This window comes from Nannobrachium achirus (genome assembly GCF_963921795.1).
Source record: "Nannobrachium achirus genome assembly, chromosome: 14".
In the NCBI taxonomy this organism is placed as follows: Eukaryota; Metazoa; Chordata; class Actinopteri; order Myctophiformes; family Myctophidae; genus Nannobrachium; species Nannobrachium achirus.
In genome coordinates this window covers 52,136,496-52,157,452 of record NC_137821.1, presented here as the reverse complement: position 1 = coordinate 52,157,452, position 20,957 = coordinate 52,136,496, and the positions used below count along the sequence as shown (strand labels likewise).

At 42.3% G+C, this 20,957-nt stretch overlaps 1 protein-coding gene across 2 annotated transcripts in view; it reads left to right on the top strand.

Annotated features, from left to right (window-relative positions):
- tox4b (TOX high mobility group box family member 4 b) overlaps positions 1-20,554 on the top strand; it is a 32,163-nt gene extending 11,609 nt beyond the window's left edge. For both annotated transcript variants that reach the window (XM_080741321.1, XM_080741320.1), the window contains exons 4-11: positions 3,581-3,844; positions 4,746-5,063; positions 6,550-6,630; positions 8,620-8,787; positions 11,193-11,396; positions 12,319-12,621; positions 15,508-15,662; positions 17,975-20,554. In XM_080741321.1, coding sequence (XP_080597447.1) covers positions 3,581-3,844; positions 4,746-5,063; positions 6,550-6,630; positions 8,620-8,787; positions 11,193-11,396; positions 12,319-12,621; positions 15,508-15,662; positions 17,975-18,029 — 1,548 coding nt within the window. In that variant the 3' untranslated portion in view covers positions 18,030-20,554. The remainder of the gene's footprint in view (positions 1-3,580; positions 3,845-4,745; positions 5,064-6,549; positions 6,631-8,619; positions 8,788-11,192; positions 11,397-12,318; positions 12,622-15,507; positions 15,663-17,974) is intronic.
- The last annotated feature ends 403 nt before the right edge of the window (positions 20,555-20,957 follow it).

Here is a 20,957-nt window from a genome sequence, read left to right as displayed (position 1 = left end):
TCATTTAGTTTTAGTCATTTTAGTCACCTGAAAAGTATTAGTTTTAGTCTCATTTTAGTCGACTAAATATCATAAGATTTTAGGCGACTAAATCTACAGTGGATTTAGACGACTAAAATGTATTTTGGCAGGCCTTGATGGCATCGTAATGACTGATTTTACACTTGATTGCGTGCTGAAAATAGCAGATCTACAAACTCACAACGTGTCGCAGCGCCGCGCGTTGTGAGCTTGTAGATCGGCTATTTTCAGCACACAACACCTGACTAGCGTTTTAGTCTAGTTTTTATTTTGTTGACGAAATTGTCAATATATTTAGTCTTAGTTTTAGTCATCACAGCTTAGTTTTTAGTTTGTTTTTATTTAGTTTTTGTCAGTGAAAAAACGCAGTCGACAAACATTTTTTGTCATAGTTTTAGTCTACAAAATCAGCACTGGTGAGGAGCAACTCAACCTTAACGCTTCTGAACTGTATTTGATACCAGCAATTCAGTGTAAATGGAACCTGTAGGCCAGGGTTACCAACACTCCTGAATTCGACAGGAGTCTCCTGAATTTTGACCCCATCTCCTGCCATGCTCCTGAATTGTCAATTCTCCTGAATTTCTCCTGGATTTTCTATCAAACTATCAAAAAATCACCAGAACACAGGAAATTACTATGTTCAAAAATGTTGGCAACCCTGCCTGTAGGCACCCTGTGTGTTAAAATTGGCTAATGGGCAGAGATGGGCTCAAAATACAAAAATGTATTTGAAATGCTTACCAGGATACTGTCACCAGGATAGTATCTAGGTGACAGTAGGCTATCCTCGTCAGTATTAAACTAAGTACTGACCAATTATTGTTTTTTTTAATTATATTTTTTTAATTTATTTTTCTTTTTTTTTCCTTTTTTTTCTTTTTATTTTGTGCCCATCTCTGCTAATGGGAGGGCGGGTAGGCCGATTAAAGGAGTAGTTCAACCTCAAAATGACTTTTTTTCTATTGATTACTCACGCCATGGAGACTTGAGTTCAATAATATTTGTTTGTATTTTTTGCATTCCTAAGACAAAACATTGATTTTAGTAAATGTAACCCCATTGTATCCGGATGGGGACCCAAATGCATTCAGGTCCTCATCCGGAATCAATGCATACAATTCAATACATTTATTGTAATCAAGTCTTAGGAATGCGACAACAAACTAAAAAAATATTATTGAACTCAAGTCTCCATGGCGTAAGTAATCAATTGAAAAAAAAAAAAAAACATTTTGGGGGTGAACTACTCTAGAATTATTGACTGCTTTAACTATTGAAAAATAGAAGATATACAAGCTTGTAGATCTGCTATTTTTGAAAAACTCAAATCTTTGAATATATGTACCGGTATTTTTAAAGCGAACGTTTGTAACTCAGATTTTGCTTCTGGGTGGTCCCTGGAACTAAATATTTTGAGATGGGGGTCCGTGGACAAATACATGTAATTTTGGGGGTCCTTCACATGAAAAGGTTTGAGAACCACTTACATAGTAGTCTCTCGAGAACAGACTAACTGAGCTCCAGTTAAGTGAAAAGGACCTTTTCTTTGACGATTGCTGACATAGAAACATACGTTTTTCAAATAAACCTTAGAAGGATTCAAAAGACACTTATAGAATAGGGACAAAATTCTAATTTTCACGATAAAAAAAAAAATAGCAGATCTACAAGCTCTGTGAGCTTGTATATCTGCTATTTTTCAGTAGTTAAAGCATAAAATAATAATACACAATAGTGTGTGTACCCGTTCTGAATGGGTTAAGCTGTTGTCTTCAGACTTTTCCTTTTATTTTGATGACGAAATACAAAAGGTAGTGTTTGTACACACTACCTTTTGAACTTGTCTAAAATTAGGGCTTGGGTCATTCGGGGCACTTGTTACGTAGGTATGTACGAGGCATGACCTCATGGGTTTAAATGTGGCTCATGACCTGAGACATCACATGTCTGTTTGGTCATGTGCCTTCTCATTCATGAACCTGGATGCAGCGTTTCACAATGGAGATTAGGATTGGGCAATGTGTTGCTTTCTTATGACGGACGGAAGATAACAGGAATATTATCTTCATTGTAACTATGCAACAGTGTTTCACCAAACAATTCACCAAAAACGTCAAAAATGTCTGATAGCTTGTAGATCTGCTATATATATATATATATATATATATATATATATATATATATATATATATATATATATATATTTTTTTTTTTTTTTTTTTTTTTGAGCGGTGCCAACCGCTCCTATAGACCGCTTTTTTACCAAAACTATGATGTCACAAATGATGATGACATGAGTTCGCTAGACCAATGAAACACCTCGATTCTGTTGATCTGTCCATGATGTCATAGTCACAGAGGCACCCGATTGGTTCACCCTGATTTAGAACACGTTTAGGCCGCGTAAAATACGTCATAACGCGTTTAGGCCGCGTTATGACGTATTTTAGAATATTGCCATGCATGCCTATCAACACTGATTTGCGCAGGAATTAGTTTGCACAGCTCACTTCGCATGGGTGCGATTTTCTTTTTTAATCATGACCATTTCTGCAAATCCTTGAATATACAGTACATATTTTTTAAAGCAAACCTTTGTAACTCAAATTTTGCTTCTGGGGGTCCCTGGAACAAGATATTTTGAGATGGGGGGGGGGGGGGGGGGGGGTCAGCCAGCCAAATACATATAATAAGTTTGAGAACCACTGACATACAGTAGAAACATGCGTTTTTCAAAAACCTTTAGATTTAGAAGACATGTAGAATGGGGTCGTATAGCTTGTATATCTGCAATTTTTTATAGTTAAAGGGATATTCCACCAAATTTGTTTTGGTAATTTTATCGTCTAATCAGGCTTTTATGAACACCCTGAACAGTTTTTAATTTCCTTGATTCAATATTTAGATATTTGATGTAAATGTTACCAGGCCCTCCAGGCCCAGGGCTTCTCCCCACACACACCCATTGCAACTTCAAACTTCATTTTAACCATGATAGATTCATTAAAAACACCCATTATTTTTTCTGGTGACTCATATTACCCCCCTAATACGTGAGCAGGCTGTGTTTTTTTCGATAACTTTTTTCATTTATTTTTAATAAATATTTTTTGTATTTCATTTTTTCCATTTTCCCAAATAATTATTAAAAATAAATGAAGAAAGTTATCGAAAAAACACTGCCTGTTCACATATTAGGAGGGTAAAATGAGTCACCAGAAAAAATAATGGGAGTTTTTTAATGAATCTATCATGGTTAAAATACAGTTTGAAGTTACAATGGGTGTGTATGGGGAGAAAAGCCCATAAGCTGTTTCCCTGTTGAAAGTGGAATATCCCTTTAAAGCATAAAATAATGGTTGAAGTAATAATGTGTAATAATAATGCGTAATAATCATAGCACCCCATCTTTAAGTTTCCTTGTTTTATCCCTGTGCTTCCTCCGCCGTTCACTTCCACAGGACGTGGGCCATCCCATTGGCTCTCAGTTCAATAGCACCCCATCTTTAAGTTTCCTTGTTTTATCCCTGTGCTTCCTCGTCGTTCACTTCCACAGGACCTGGGCCATCCCATTGGCTCTCAGTTCAGCAGCTCCTCGCCAATGACCATCGACGTGCCGCTGAGCGACATGGGCCACAGCCTATTGGGGACCGCCCAGCTGACCACCATCGACCAGTCGGAGCTCAGCGCCCAGCTGGGCCTGGGCCTGGGGGGCCACGGAGGCATGCTGCAGCGCTCGGCCTCCCCCGAGCACCCTCTGTCGGCCACCGCCTCCCCCACCAGCTCCCTGCAGGACGACGACATGGACGACTTCAGACGGGTGAGTCTGGAAACTTAAAGGTTCTTAAATTAAATCTTTTTTCCTACACCATTGTTTCTCAACCTTTTGTCTGCATGGGCACACTTTTCATGTCCCAAGAATCCATGGGCACCAACATAATACACGGGTGTAAATATCGTCACTGTCGGGAAGAAACCTTGTATCTACAAGTTTCAAATTTGTACGTTTCTTCGCAAAGTAAAGCCCTGCTTCATCATACAAGGCTGTCGCACAACAGTAGTGAAAACAGCAGATCTACAAGCACACAACGCCTCGCACCGCGAGGCGTTGTGTGCTTGTAGATCGGCTGTTTTCAGTTTAAATCATTTTTAAAATGATAAATACAATACTGGCTTTCAAGCAGTTTCAAGGGGCACACTTGACCCTTCTCAGGGGCACACCAAAGGTCCCCAGGCACAGTGGTTGAGAAACACTGTCCTACACTTCTATCCTTTCCTTGTATGTTAGTCCCGCCCACTGAGTAAGCATTTAGGAAACGAGAGGAGAGAAGAAAGGAGTAGTCCGAGCGTTTCGGGCAAAAATCGTGCCCGCAAGAACATGCCATATGGAAAGATTTTGGCTATAGGGCCATCGCAGATTTGTCTTGGGAAACGTGTGGGAACCAATCAAAGTTGGGCTCTCATAGATTTAACTATACAGTAAAATAATACAAAAAATTAATATGCTTTAAGTAGCATGTGAGGGGTCAAACGAGGTGTTTTTCGGGATTCTGAATCGAATGCAAGTATTTGTTTTGCACAAAAAACACACCGCACACTCTACTCCAAATAGGTGAATTTATTGACAACGTTTCAAGCACTATCTCTTCATGTGGTCAAACTCAATAATTAATAATAATTGCTTTAAGTAAAACATTTGCGTTCTGTTTCCACCACGGCAGAGCGTGTTGGTGGAGTCCCCGGTGTCCCTGGCCATCTCGCTGGACCCGTCCCTCACCGACTCCCCCGTCCTCACGCCCGCCTCCAGAGTGGCCTCCTCCGCCTCCACGGGGCGCAAAGGGGGCGGGCGGGGCGGCGGGGCCAAGGGCAGGAAGGCCAAGAAGGACCCCAACGAGCCGCAGAAGCCCGTGTCGGCCTACGCGCTGTTCTTCCGCGACACGCAGGCCGCCATCAAGGGCCAGAACCCCCACGCCACCTTCGGGGAGGTGTCCAAGATCGTGGCGTCCATGTGGGACAGCCTCGGCGAGGAGCAGAAACAGGTAGGAGACCACCAGGAGTATACCTGTAGTTCAATTCAATTGTATATTAAGGCCTTGAACACATTTGTGTCAAGCTAGACTTGAACTGCTTTAACCGTTATTTTATGCTTTAGCTCAGGGGTCTTCAACAGTGGGTCCGGGACCCCTAGGGGGTCCTCAGAGTTACTACAGTGGGTCCTCCAAATCTTCCAAATCCTTTTTATATTAACAACTTGAACCCTAATGTCCATATTCTGAGAAATGTAGGCAAAAATAGCAGATCGACAAGAGCTTGTAGATCGGCTATTTTCGGCAAAGAGGTTTGGTGTAGAGGGGAAAAAGAGAAGACTAAGTATAGAGTAAGAGGTCAAGTTTATTAAGTATTGACGGTTCAAGTAGTTAAATATCTGAAAACACAAATTGACAGGAATCCAAAATAGACTGATGATTGTGCTGTCAAACGATGAAACTATATGGAATCCATGAAAAGGTTGTGGGCGTCCCTGCTTCATCTCTCTCTCAACTAAGGGGTCCTCCTTGGCCTGAAAATGTGGAAGACCCTTGTATTAAAGTATCAAATCATAACTCATTATCTTGTTATCTCAAGATAACCTTCCACAGACTGTAACCTCGCGTAGCCAGGCTTACTCATCTGCAAAGAGAAAAGCTTGGGCACGACATGAGGCAGAGAGCGTTCTAGGAGGTGGGGCTTCGGCCGTGTGACTTTTCCCAGAAGGTGTTGGAAAGTGTCTCTTGTAGGGTGTTTGGTAGTCTGGGATCACTTCACTTGTTGGGGTTGTATCCGGTCGGGAGCGGAAACCACAACACGTCATGTTGTAGTCAGTTTTAACCCAAAATGATTCCCCTGCGCTCAATGGGGATTGATTGGGGAAACGAACAGGGGGAACCAAAACAAAGCGACGCCGCTTCGTCTAGTGGTTTCCGCTTTAGGCGGAAACCAAACGACCTGTTGTGAACAAAGGCGAGGTTAGGTGTTTGGTGGAGAGTCACCTTACTAGTATTTCTAGCTGATGTTGACCATCAGTCGTCAGCATTAATCACTGGGCACCTAAACATTGTGGGCACCTCAATGTTAAATTGGATGAATTAATAGCTGTCTGTGTTTTATATGGGCTGTGTCAATAATGTTGACAAATAATAATAGCTTGCAGCAATGTCAAAAATAAATAAATAAGTTTGTTCATTTTAGGGAACAATGAACTTTAGTTCAAAATGAAGAATTATTAACTAGTTAGAATTTGATCTAGTTCATGTAGAAAGTGAACTTTCCCAACACTGTCTGCCTGAGAGTACGAATGGAAACAATTGGACCCGAAAGGATCCACTTTCCACTTGTCCCATTTGTATTCTCTCAGAGCTAAATGGACAATGACGATCTCTCTCTCTCTCTCCTCTCTCTCTCTCTCTCTCTCTCTCTCTCCCTCTCTCTCTCTCCCCCTCCCTCTCCCTCTCTCTCTCTCTCTCTCTCCCTCTCTCTCTCTCTCAGGTCTACAAGAGGAAGAATGAAGCGGCGAAAAGAGAGTACCTGAAAAACATGGCAGCTTACAGAGCCAATCAGATGTCACAGGTGAGGCCTTTTTCTACACCCGCATTACATCAGAGCATCAATCATTCAGAATGAACTTGTTGGGCATTTAGGGGAGGGTGAACGCAACAACCAAAGTGGTGAATGGTAAATGGTAAATGGTGCATTGGACCGATGCAAACACAATTTAACCCATTTAGGCCTACAATTATTGACTGCTTTAACCAGTGAAAAATAGCAGATATACAAGCTCACAGCGCGGCACCGAGTGCCGCGCTGCGAGCTTGTAGATCTGCTATTTTTGAAAAATCATGATTTTTCTTTGCAAGTCTTTGAATATATCTATTTAAAAGCGAACATTTGTAAATCAAATATTTGCTTCTGGGGGGGTCCCTGGAACAACATATTTTGAGATGGGGGTCCGTGGCTAAATTCCTGTAATTTTGGGGGTCCTTGACATGAAAAAGTTTGAGAACCACTGATTTAAAGGAAGGATTTAGAAGTCGGGCCAAAGATCGGGTCAAAGATATTCATGGACTTGCACACATTTTCACGATTTTTCAAAAATAGCAGATCTACAAGCTCGCAGCGCGGCACTCGGTGCCGCGCTGTGAGCTTGTATATCTGCTATTTTTCTAAGGTTAAAGCATACAATAATGGTTAAAGTGGTTAAAATCGAACGCGACTCGGGCGCGTTCCAGGTATTTGAGAGTTAAAGTAACAGCAAAGGTGATACACCTTCCCCTACAACCACACCCTCCCCTGGATGATGACGCGTACGTCCAGAGACAAATGAACTCACCTAATTATTCAAAAAACTACAGATTATAGAAAAACCCCTGAATGTTGAAAGGTCAGGATTTTTTTTGTGTAATTGAGGTCAGGAAACATGAAAAAAAAGCCTAAGAATAAAAAAATTAAAAAAATTGATGTCATAAGACCTTTAAAGCACAGCTCAAGACCTATTTATTTATTCTTCCTTTTTTTTATTTTTTTTTTATTTTTTTTATCCCACGGTTTTTGCAACCCATTTTTCTCACCCGGTGACTACCTAACCTGTAGTCCTGGTTTCCACTCTCCCCCTGCCGCGCCAGGGGACATTGGGGAGCACCTGGCTGGCTAGGGGGAGGTAGTATAGAAACCAGGACTACTGCATGTTTTTGTGTGAGGGCCTATGCCCAAGGAGACACGGGGAGAACATGCAAACTCACCACAGAAAGGCCCTGTTTTTTTTTGTTTTTTTTTTAGATTTGTTTTTGGGCTTTTTATGCCTTTATTTGATAGGATAGTAGACTGACAGGGAATGGAGAGAGAGAGATGGGGAATGACATGTGGCAAAGGTCGTCCGGATCGGGAATCGAACCGGCGACGCCAGCAGGCATCATAGCCTAGTATGTGGTATTGCGCCTTGACCACTAGGCCAGCAGGCGCCCCCCAGGCCCTGTTTTAAATGTTCTTCAGTGTTTTATGTTTTTATTTTTTCTGCTTTATTGTAGTCATGTGTATTTTTTCTGTTAAGCACCTGTGCTTCATTTTCTGCTCTGTAAAGCGCTTTGAGCTGCATTTCATGTCATGAAAGGTGCAATACAAATAACTTTTATTAAAGTTTATCAATTAGCCTGGGATCGCTTCCAATTTTGGGGTTTGATCCGGTCGGGAGAGGAAACGGCCTAGGTCATGTCGTAGTCATCAAAGGACTACACTTTGTCCAGAAAGATCAAACCGGAATCAGCTTTAATCCAAAATAATTCCCCTGCGATCTACAAGCTGCGATCTACAAGCTACGAGCTTGTAGATCTGCTATTTTCAGCACGCAACACCTGAGAGCAACCAAACATAAAAAGACTCTCTTCAGCACTAGTCCCTCCCTAACGTTTTAGTCTTGTTTTTATTTTGTTGACGAAATTGTCAATATATTTAGTCTTAGTTCTAGTCATCACAGTTTAGTTTTTATTTAGTTTTTCTCAGTGAAAAGTTTTAGTCGACGAAATCAACACTGCTCTCCTGTCTCTCCTCTCCTCTCTCCTCAAGGCCCCCATCGAGGTCCTGGACACCACCCCGTCTCCTCCACCCCCGGCCCCCATCATCACCTCCGCCCTCTCCTCCGCCTCGCGCCCGTCCCGCGCCCAGCAGTACAACCCGGAGGAGAACACCATCACCAACATCTGTGCCTCCAACATCATCCTGGACCTGCCGCAGGTTAGGAGTGGTTAGTGGTTAGGGGTTAGGGGTGGGCGATATGGTGATAAATAGCATTGAGACCATACAATAGGCCCTATTTTCGGGGCTAGATCTCGATATTTTCCGATGGCCTGAAAATCCGACGGCACGGAGATCCGAATCCGATGTCCCAGAGAGAGAGAGAGAGAAGTCGGGTCCATTTGAAGAACTATAATCCAGCATTTTGAGGTGGAAACATGGAGAATGCACAGGCTTAATCATACATTTGCTGAGAGTGAGAACCATAAGTTATTGTTTAATGTAACTTGGAGTTGGAGGAGAGCAGAGCTGGTCAGTTAGTAGGCTAACTTCTAACTAGCAAGTCCAGAGTCTGTGCCTGTTGTGTTAATTGACACGACGTTTTGTGTGTGCGTGTGTGTGTGTGTGTGTGTGTGTCTGTCCGTCTGTCCCTCCGCTCTAATAGTTGAACAGCGGCATGGTAATAGGAAGCGAATCAACAGAAATTCAAGAAAATGCCCATTTTGCCTGTTTCCATTCACTGATAAAATGCGATTCTTGGAAGATAGTTCATGTCGGACAGGCGCTATTTTTTCCAGTCAAGTGAGACACATTATTGAACATGCACTCTAACCCAGGGCTCTTCAGCCTATAGATTTCATATATAACTCTCAAATACCTGGAACGCGCCCGAGTCGCGTTAGATTTGAACCACTTTAACCATTATTTTATGCTTTAACTATTGAAAAATAGCAGATATACAAGCTCACAGCGCGGCACCGAGTGCCGCGCTGCGAGCTTGTAGATCTGCTATTTTTGAAAAATCGTGAAAATGTGTGCAAGTCTTTGAATATTTCAATAATTGTAGGCCTAAATGGGATAAGATAAGAGAGAGAGAGAGAAGAGAAGACACTCCACTCCACATACTGTAACTACTTCAACCCCGCAACAGCAGTGCGCACGATAACAGCTGATATACAGTACAAGCTCATCACAGCTCGTTTGCGGATGTCTCTCTCGCTCTCGGACGTTAAGGCCATCGGAACAGCACCACGCGCCCCTATTTTCGTCCATGCTAAACCCTAAAATTCTTTGCATTTTCTTACTATTTAAAAAAAACATGTTTAAAGGAATAGTTCACCCCCAAAATGACTTTTTTTTCTATTGATTACTCATGCCATGGAGAGTAGAGTTCAATAATATTTTTAGTTTTTTGTCACATTCCTAAGACATAAATGTGATAACAATACATTTACCTCCATTCATTTCGGATGGTGACCCGTTTCGAAACGGGCCACCATTTGGAATCAATGGGGGTAAATTTACTCAAATCAAATTTTTGTCTTAGGAATGTGACAAAAACCAAAAAATATTATTGAACTCTACTCTCCATGGCATGAGTAATCAATAGAAAAAAAAGTCATTTTGGGGGTGAACTACTCCTTTAAGTACTTCAAATAGCCAATCTACATAAACACGTTGTGAGCTTTTAGATCAGCTATTTGAACAATTTAAACATTTTCAAAATGTTTCACTAAAGTTTAGGGGTTTAGTGAAAATAGGGCCCAATGTCTCCACGATATGCCTTTTCAGAGATATCGTATATATCGTGATAGAATGAGGGAGTCTTATGAATAAAATCCTGTTGAATTGTTAATACAGAGATTCATTGCCGAATCCATTTAAACCTGTACTTTTGGTCTAAATCAGTAGTTCTCAAACTTTAAAATGTCTCCCCTTAACTCTGGGGTCCATTTGGGTCAAATTTAGACCTCCCAAAAGGTAGACTGGGATCACTTCACTTTTCGGGTTTGTAACCGGTCTGGAGCGGAAACCACAAAACGTCATGTTGTAGGACTACAATTTGCCGGAAAGATCAAACCGGATTCAGTTTTAACCCAAAATATTCCCCTGCGCTCAAGGACACACTTATAGGGCCTACCTAATAAACTCCTTGATGCGGAGTAGTTTTGGTTTTGAAAAATTAGTTTGGTATATGCATCTTTTAGTCCAACTTTTAGCGACTGGCAAGACTACACTAGGCTACTGGAGCATTTTAATAGGGATTGGGGAAACAAACGGAGGGAACCAAATCAAAGCGCCGCCGCTTCTTCTAGTGGTTTCCGCGCTCTAGGCGGAAACCAAACGGCCTGTAGTGAACGAACACCAGGCTTTCTCTCAGAAAGCCTGGTGGGTGAGGTTACCCAAAAGGAACCCAGAGAGTGCCTGGAACCCACTTTGAGGACCACTGGTCTAAATGGTCTCTTTTTGGTTTTTGTTACCTTGTAGGTGGTCGTACTGTTAAGTAACTTGAAAAATAACCACAAAACATGAAAAAGAATTGTGATAAGATCGTGCATCGTGACACCGCTTGGAAAAATATCGTGACATTGTATTTTTTCCCATATCGCCCACCCCTGCCGCAGGTCACCACCCGCTCCCGCACGGGCGCCATCAAGCCCGCGCCCCTCCCGCCTCCCCCGAGCCCGCCCACCGTCACCAAGATCATCATCAAGCGGGCGCCGTCGCCCTCGGGTACGGGCGTGGTGGTGACGGCCACCGCGGCGCCGCCCTCCTCCTCGTCGTCATCGCGGGCACCGCCCCCGCTGCAGCAGATGCAGAACACCAAGGTGGGAATGGATTTGGGGATATGTCGTTGTAGTTTAGTTTGTTTTGACTTCTTTCTAATTCTGTTGGTTTTAACACTTTTACTGCCTGGTATTAATTAATTAATCCAAACGTTCACTGCCATGAGATTTTTTTTTTTTTTTTTTTTGTGTTACCTTATTTTTGCTGGCAGCTGGAATGCACCATGTGACCCGTTGTAAACAAAAAGCCTGGTCTCAAAGGAGTAGTTCACCCCCAAAAATGATTTTATGTTCAGTACCCCTGTATGTCCAGTATTTTAAAATGGGAAAAAAACGTTTAAAAAAAGAAGAAAAAATCTTTTGATTACTCACACAATGGAGACTTGAGTTCAATAATATTTTTTTTGTATTTGTCGCATTCCTAAGACACACAAAAAAATTATTATAGTAAATTTACCCCCATTGATTCTCGATGGGGACCCAAATGCATGGGCCTGGATGGGGACCCAAAGGCATTTGGGGTAAATTTACAGTCAAGGGTCAAGTAAATTTACCTTTGATTCTCACACAAATGCATGTGGGTCCCCATTCAGGGCCTTGTATTTGGGTCCCCATCCAGAATCAATGGGGGTACATTTACTACAATACATTTTTTGTCATAGGAATGTGACAAATACAAAAAAATATTATTGAACTCAAGTCTCCATGGTGAGACTAATCAATAGAAAAAAATACATTTTGGGGGTGAATGGACACTGGATGGACACTTTTTTTTAATTTATTCAGCTCTATCTCAGGAACCATTTGTCCGATTGACAAAATTCGATCAATTAGTGGGCCCCCTCCCAAAAAATATTTTTTCATTTCACAGTAAAGAAAAACATACAAAATCTGGGCATATCTACCTTGGAGCCATTTTGGCTTCTGGCACGGAAAGAGTTAACCATGATAACCTTGATTGCAGAACACGTCGCAGCTGCCGCCGCGCCTGCAGCAGATGGTGCACCACGGCCACCAGGCCCCTCCCCCTCTGCAGGCCAAGCCGCGGGGAGGCGGGGCTTCCTCGTCGGCCCCGCCCCCGCTGCAGATAAAGCTGGTGGCGGTGAAGAAGGAGGCGGACGCGGCGGCCATCTTGGTGGCGTCGTCAGCGGGGGAGGCGACCACCACCAAGCTGAACACCTCCTCCTCCACTGCTGCCTCGCCCTCCAGTCTGGCCATGGAGGCGGAGCGGAGCGCAGAGGAGGACGTGGCTGACGGAGAGGAGGGGGTAAGAGTAGGGCAGAATAGTTCTCAAACTTTAAAGGAGTAGTTCACCCCCAAAATGACTTTTTTTCCCTATTGATTACTCATGCTATGGAGACTTGAGTTCAATAATATTCTTTCGTATTTTTCGTATTTTTTTTTCGCATGATTTTAGTAAATGTACCCCCATTGATTCCGGATGGGGACCCAAATGCATTTGGTTTCCAAATGCGTTGTAATTAAAGAAAATAAAAGATTTAGAATGTTCATGTCGTGACCGATGTGAATGCACCTCAACAACCAGGAATGTTAAGGTTGCACAAGCATTGTCGTGAAGCAGTTCATGTTTTTGCAAAACACATTTTTGTATACTGCTCCTACAGATTTTGCCCTAAAATCACGCAAAATCCCATTTCCCATATTCCCTCCTGATTGGCCACCAATGCCTTCTAAAGTTTGTGTATGCGACCTGACGGTCGCTTATCTCCCGATTAGGGAGTGTTACTGGTCTGTAGTAGTCTGTTCTCTGTTTGGTGGAGAGCTACCTTAAAGGTTGAGGTTAATGTACTTTTACAGCCCTGTTTAGATATACAGAGCCATCAAAAATATATAATATTCTGAATGCAGTGACATATTCTAAACCTTTTTTGTTTTAATTTAGATGCTTTATGGTATACAGCTCATGAGAATCAAAAATCCATATCTCAAAATATTACAACATTACACAAGACTAAAGGCCCTTTTCCACCGGCAGCGATAACGATGACAATAGCCATAAAATATCACAGCGATAATTATGCCTTCAAATTGATGTCCAATAAAGTTATCGGACATCAATGTGAAGAGGCGCCAATTAACAGCCGCTCGCGCAGAGCGCACCTCGAGCTGTTTGTCAGAGACCCAGTTCCATATCACTGTGATCTTATCCACATCGTTGTTGATCCTAACGATGTAGTTGTCGGCTATCGTTGTCTGTATCGGTGTTGAGTGGATGCTGCCGATCTACTTCAATTGAAAACCCAATTTTTTAAATCGTTATCGTCATCGTTATCGCTGCCAGTGGAAAAGGGCCTTTACAGTTTATGTTCTGATAAGCTCATGATAATCAAAAATCCATATCTCAAAATATTACAACATTACACAAGACTAACAGTTTATGTTCTGATAATACTAGTTACTAGTGTTTGGTCCATGTTTGGAGACATGTTTGGAAAAAGGTTTTCCTCCAATCAGGATTAAGAGTGACTTAAGAGCTACAATCTATTTAGGTTTGTTTCGCTGGCAGATGTAAACAGACCTGCACTGCGTGACGTAACTTCTCTTAAAGGAGTAGTTCACCCCCAAAATGACTTTTTTTCTATTGATTACCCATGCCATGGAGAGTAGAGTTCAATAACATGTTTTGGTTTTTGTCACATTCCTAAGACAAAAATTTGATTCGAGTAAATTTACCCCCATTGATTCCGGATGGGGACCCGTTTCGAAACGGGTCCCCATCCGGTATCAATGGGGGTAAATTTATTGTCATCGCATTTTTGTCTTAGGAATGCCACAAAAACCTAAAAAGGACAACTTTGTTTTTTTTACAACAAGGTTTCATATTTTAGATTGTAATTAGAGAAAAGAAAAGATGAGTCTTAAAATGTTTTACAGCTTTATATTGTTTTAGCGATTTTAGTATTTTGATTTCAGTGGTTGAGGGCATGTGTACAAGTGGCTAAATATCTTTTTTAGACACAATAAGCCGGCAATTTCTGTGTTACTATTTACACCAGTCCCCATAAGTCACATTGCGGTGCATCTTGGGAATGGGCTTATTGTGTCTAAAAATACATATTTAGCCACTTGCAGGCATGCCCCCAACCTGGGGGCATGCCTGCAAATCAAAATCGTTAAAACCACTAAAAGGATAGAAAGAAGTAAATGAAAACATTTTAACACTCACCTTTTCTTCTCTCTAATGACTATCTTCTAAAATATGAACCCTTGTTGTAAAAAAAAACAAAGTTGTCCTTTAACCGCAGCACTTCCGCCATTTCAGTTATGCAGCCCACAGCGCATATTGTGGCCAGGGTGGGTGGAGTGGGGGGAAGGACCCCGCCTGTCACCTACATGAAAAAAGAAACTGAAACTGAAAGGAAATCACTACCTTTAACCCATTTAGGCCTAAAATTTGTGGATGCTTTAACCTGTGAAAAATAGCAGATATACAAGCTCACAGCGCGGCACCGAGTGCCGCGCTGCAAGCTTGTAGATCTGCTATTTTTGAAAAAGTCGTGAAAATTTGTGCAAATCTTTGAATATTATGTATTTTCAAAGCGAACGTTTGTAACTCAAATTTTGCTTCTGGGTGGTCCCTGGAACTAGATATTTTGAGATGGGGGTCCGTGGCCAAATAAATATCATTTTGGGGGTCCTTCACATGAAAAGGTTTGAGAACCACAGACATAGTTAGTCTCTCAAGAACAGACTAACTGAGCTCCAGTTGAGTGAAAAGGACCTTTTCTTTGACGATGGCTGGCCAGATTGCTGACATAGAAACACAGGTTTTTCAAAAAATCTTAGAAGGATTCAAAAGACACTTATAGAATCAGGTCAAAATTCTAATTTTCACGATTTTTCAAAAATGGCAGATCTACAAGCTCGCAGCGCGGCACTCGGTGCCACGCTGTGAGCTTGTATATCTGCTATTTTGTTATATTTAAAGCATAAAATATTGCGTCATATTGTGTTCAGGCCTAAATGGGTTAAAGAAGAATATGCCTGGAGATCGGATCAGTTACTGTAAATGTCTCTCTCTCTCTCTCTCTCTCTCTCTCTCTCTCTCTCTCTCTCTCTCTCTCTCTCTCTCTCTCTCTCTCTCTCTCTCTCTCTCTCTCTCTCTCTCTCTCTCTCTCTCTCTCTCTCTCAGATGGAGGTGGAGGTGACGGTGGCCCCGGGGCTAGGCGTGGCCCCCGCTCCCGCGCTCAACCTCTGCGTGCGAGCCGGCTGCACCAACCCGGCCGTGGAGAGCAAGGACTGGGACAACGAATACTGTAGCAACGAGTGTGTCGCCACGCACTGCAGGTTGGCATCTGACAAAAAAAAAACATGGGTTGTGTTTTCTTCGCGTTGGACTGGTACAGTCAGGGACGTGCTGGCCATTGGGAAAAGCGGGACAACTCCCGAACGGCCGGTTCATTCCCGGCCGGTCCAGGCCAGCCATTAGGAAAAAAATACAAATAAAATGTCGGCCTTTGGGGGCTGTGCGGCCAACAAAGTAAATCGTCACTGTCGGGCAGAAACCTCGTATCTCCAAGTTTCAAATGCATAATTTTTTTCGCAAAGCAAAGCCCTGCTTCATCATACAAGGCCGTTGCACAAAAGTAGTGAAAACAGCAGATCTACAAGCACACAACGCCTCGCTGTGCGAGGCGTTGTGTGCTTGTAGATCGGCTGTTTTCACTAGTTTAAATCATTTTTAAAATGATAAATACAAAACAAACGATTTTGGACATATAAGGTTTCCACCCGACAATGACGAAATATAACAAAACAAAAATAAAAATGAGGGCCTCTCCAACTCTTTTTCCCGGGCTGAATCAGGGGCCTAGCACGTCCCTGGGTACAGTTGCATGTGCAGCCATTTGGCCACAGACCGCCATTTGATGAGATTTAGCCTCCAAACTTGTTATTGTTGGATACCATTTTTTTTCCCTCTCCTACAATTCCATGCTGTATTGGTGTGGCGTGCCATAGGAGAGATAAAAGGCAAACTTTGATTAAAAAAGAAAACAAAAACAAAAATCTACATTCTCTAATTGTGTAGATTTCTTTTAAATTAAGTAATGCAGATATTTTACAATAATGTAACTCTTGAGAGTGAAAGATGGAACCAAATGGTCCCGTACGGGTCCATTTGGTTCACCAAATCTCCATCATTTAGCTGGGGACCACCTGGAACCCCCTCAAGGACCACTGGTGGTCCCCGGACCACTAGTTGAAAACAACTGGACTAGAGTGACACCGGGGTCACTTTTTATGTGTCACTGGTCAAAGACGCCCAAATGGACATGAATTTGACCGCCTTCCGAAAAGATATTGCGTCAGCTAGTGGCCCCTATTAGAGAAGATTTGTTAAAAAGATTCTTGAAAATTGCAGTATTACAAACTCACAACACTGTCACATTATGCGCTTGTAGATCGGCTATTTCCTAATAGCCGAAGTATAAAATAGGGTTACAGTGTTCTTCAATTTGGGACAACATATCATACCGAAATCCGTCATATTTATTTGCACTAAAACAATACAATTTCCAAACCATAGCTTGTTTTGGGGTGCTCTTTTTAGCTCTTGGGTTATGTGGGATCTTAAAATATATCACCCCTGATCACCAACCACGATGACAAGCAATGATTGGATTCAGGCACGTGCACACAGACATCAAAGGGGGCTTGAGCCTCTGCCCTTTTAGCCGTCTGTAAAAAAGTGCCCTCTCCAGACAATGATTGCAGCTTTTACTATGGTGAAAGAAATGAAATTGCCCTCTTTCCATGCCATACCTGAAGGCAGCATTCAAGAGAATTGCCTTTGTCCAAACTCTCCTGAACTTGAATGCAATCAAGAAATATGTAGAAATCAAATCGAAAATAGCCGACCTCCAAGCTATGTTGTCACCAAAAGGCCCTTTTAGAAATTTCAGCCCCTGCCTCTCTAAGGTGCCAGCTACACAGAGCTGGATATTTCTGAAGCTACACATTTCTTTGTGCGGTTGGGGCTTGCAGCCACACGAAGCTGGATATTTCGGCCGCTAAACGGGATTTTTTTTAAACCGGATAAATAAGTGAAGACATTGACAAATATCTGATTCACTGGATCCATGTAGGCATGAAACACAGATATCTCCTCTCCCTAGTGGAGGTCTGGGGACTCATTTTAGACCTAGATATCTTTGTCGTGTGGACCTAGACATTTATGGATATCTGGAAACCCGGGATATATGAAATATCCAGCTCCGTCTGGCCTAGGCCTAACATTCTCTGCACGTCCCTGAAGGGATGCTGTTAGGGATCTCCATATATGGGCATGAAAGGGATTATGTTAGGGATCTCCATATATGGGCATAAAAGGGATTGTATCCCAGATGATGCCCTGTTAGGAGATCCACACTAACAGAATCCATATATGGTCCTACCGACAGCTGCTATAAGCCAACCCTGCTGTGCCACACTCAGCACCCCTAAAAACCAGTACTTGGGATTTGTTGATGTAAATGTTCACATAGAGTGTAATAATTGGTAAAACAAACTTTTGGCCTATTTGTGGAGATAAGCGACCAACGGTCGCTTATCTCCCGATTAGGGAGTCTTACTGGTATTATTGTGTTCTGTCTCTGCAGGGACGTGTTCATGGCCTGGTGTGCCATCCGAGGACAGAGCACCACCGTCACATAGGACACGGACAGCTCTGACGGAGGGCCGGAGCTAAGAGATGCTTAAAGGAATGATACACCAAGATCAAATACTATTTACAACAACAACAAAAAGTTTTGTTTCATAGTTTGTTTTTGTATTACGTAAAAAGCGCCAGACGGGTGGGGTTTGCCACGCGGCGACTGCACAACTCAGTGGGAAACGAGAGAAACAATCGAAGCAAGGGGTTGAAATAAAGAGTTTATTTTGCTCATTTTGTCCGACGGTTCTGTGTTTCTCAAACAAAGAACCGGCTGACAAAGTGAGCGATATAAACTCTTTATTTCAAGACGTTGCTTCGATTTTCTTCCACGCTTGAGAAGTAAAACGATGAGAGATCAGCGGAAAACCTTCACTTTTTGGATAGAATGTTAACCAAAGGTAAGAAGTGTCTTTAACGGCGGATCTTCCACCCAGCCGGATTCCACCCGATTCTGGTTGACGCCAGGGATGGAACCTCATCTCGGAGCTGCATAGCAGCGGAGGGAGAGGTTCCGAAAGGAGCTAGTGGGAAACGTTTTTTGAAAAGCACAGGGAAAGTATCCTTACGGCTCATTTCAGTGTACTTCCTCTGCGATCGACGAACGGGCCGGCCGATCTGCGTGCGGCGCTGTCGTGGAACGCCCCACCCATCTGGCAGACCAAGGGGTTTAAAACAAACGCCTTTAAAGAAAGAAAAAAAAAGAGAATGAATTGTATGCAATGACCGTTTGGCCTAGCGTCTTGAATGACGGCTCAACAGGACGGGATGGACAAACGACGAAGACGAGATCATGATTTTTATCCTGAAACTTAAACCAATGGAAAAACCAGAGACACTTGATCCTCATTAAAGACAGCTACGGGAGGGATTTCTGATGATCATCTTGTCTTGGCATTTAAATTATGAACTTTATAAATACTGAGATTTTTTCTATGATATTGTTTTTAAGTCATTTCATGACGAATGCAGTGGACACACACACACAGCTCGTTCATCTCACGCGGAGTCGAGGGATCTTTAAAGGACAGCTCCGCCCTAAATCACTTCTAGGCTCATTTTCCTACTTATCTAGATCCCAAAAGACCATGTCCATGGAGTCTATTAGGCAGAAATGCCTCTGTTGTCCAGTTTCCCCAGCAGATCCCAGCAGCCCTCATAGCATAGAGTGGAGCCTGTAAGCCTATCACTTTTACACTATTTGTTGTGGTCAGAAGTGATTTATCTTTTTCATGAATGTGTTACTAGTTGTCATTACAAACACATCCATGCCTTGGTTGTCCCACACAAGCCGCCACAATCTCATAAATAATGTTTTGGGGTGAGCATTCGGCACAAGTGCCAATCAAAGTGACTGTACTGGCCAAATCACAGGGCATCTTTTCCGGGACTTGGCAAAACACATACAGTTTACAGTTTAGGCATTTAGCAGACGCTTTTAATCCAAAGCGACTTACAATAAGCAGGTAATACACATCACTATAATAAGCAAGATAATATTTCAGTACATTAACAACAATATAACAATATACCAAATGCATAGGCACATAACATCTGTTTAGCAGAGTGTGGTGGCTTGTGTGGGAAAACGATGACATGGATGTGTTTTTAATGACAACCAGTACCACATTCATGAATAATAAAAACACTTCTGACCGCAACAAACAGTGTAAAAGCGATAGGCTTCTAGACTCCACTCTATGCCATGAGAGCTGCTGGGGAAACTGGACAACAGGGTGCATTTCTGCCTAATAGACCCCATGGACAGTCTTTTTGGATCAATATAAGTAGGAAATGAGCCTAGAAGTGATTTAGGGCGGAGTTGTCCTTTAATGCTGCGCATGTTGCTTCCAGACAACATAAGTAGCAATTTTAAGGTTAAGGATACGGTCACACAGAACTTAGATTCTGCCAGTGCTTTTCAATGCAGGATCTGCCACATAATATGCAGAATCAAAGTTCGGCAACCATATCCTAAGGGAGATTATTGTTTTATTTTTTTCCAATGGTGATTCTCAACTGGTTTTCACACTCGGACCTGATTACTTTTATTATTATTATTTTTGCATTTATTGTCGTGAAGCTATGGCCGCCTAATATGCTGAACAACACATTGTTCCTTTTTTTGTTTTTTTACAGTTGCTCTTTGCCTACAACCCTGCCAGATCATCTCATTTGTCCAACTTTGGGTCCCAGCAATACACTGGTTCAGTGGTCAGATAATGGGCGGGGCCACATGCATTTTCAGAGCATGTTCATTTTAATGTCGATCATTGTCCACCATTCGATTGTGTTTTCGGCTTGGCTCATTGGAACCAATGTAGCATACAGTACATTAAGTTCTTATATATTGGGGCCAGTATGAAGACACATTTTCAAGATTTTAGCCACAAAAAATATATATATTTTATTTTATTTTTACATTAATTTGTTTATAGGCTATTAATCTTATTCATTCAAATCTTAGTGTTTTGCCAAATATTTGGAGGCCCACTTACAATACCCTCACAGCCTACAGCAGTGGATTCCAGGGACTCTGTGGGTTCCTTTTGGGGGGGTCTAAATTGACCCATACAAGGCTGTAACTGACAGTGTACAAATGGAACCAAATGAACCCTGACGGGTCCATTTGGTTCCATTTGTACACAGCCAGAGTTAAGGGTAGACCGCTTGAAATTATAAAGTTTGAGAAACACTGGCCTACAGGTTTGGAACCACTGCTCTAGTCAGTCTAAAAGACTCGCAGTTCACAATTCACTGAATCTGGAAACATTTCCCAGACGAGAAAGGTGTCATTTTCTGTCTTAACCACATTCAATCTGGAATCCCTATTTTGGACACGTTAATATAGGTGACTTTCATTGTGCAGATCTACAAGATCGGCTATGTGTTGTACACTGAAGTATATTGGGGCTTAAGACATCTTTAAA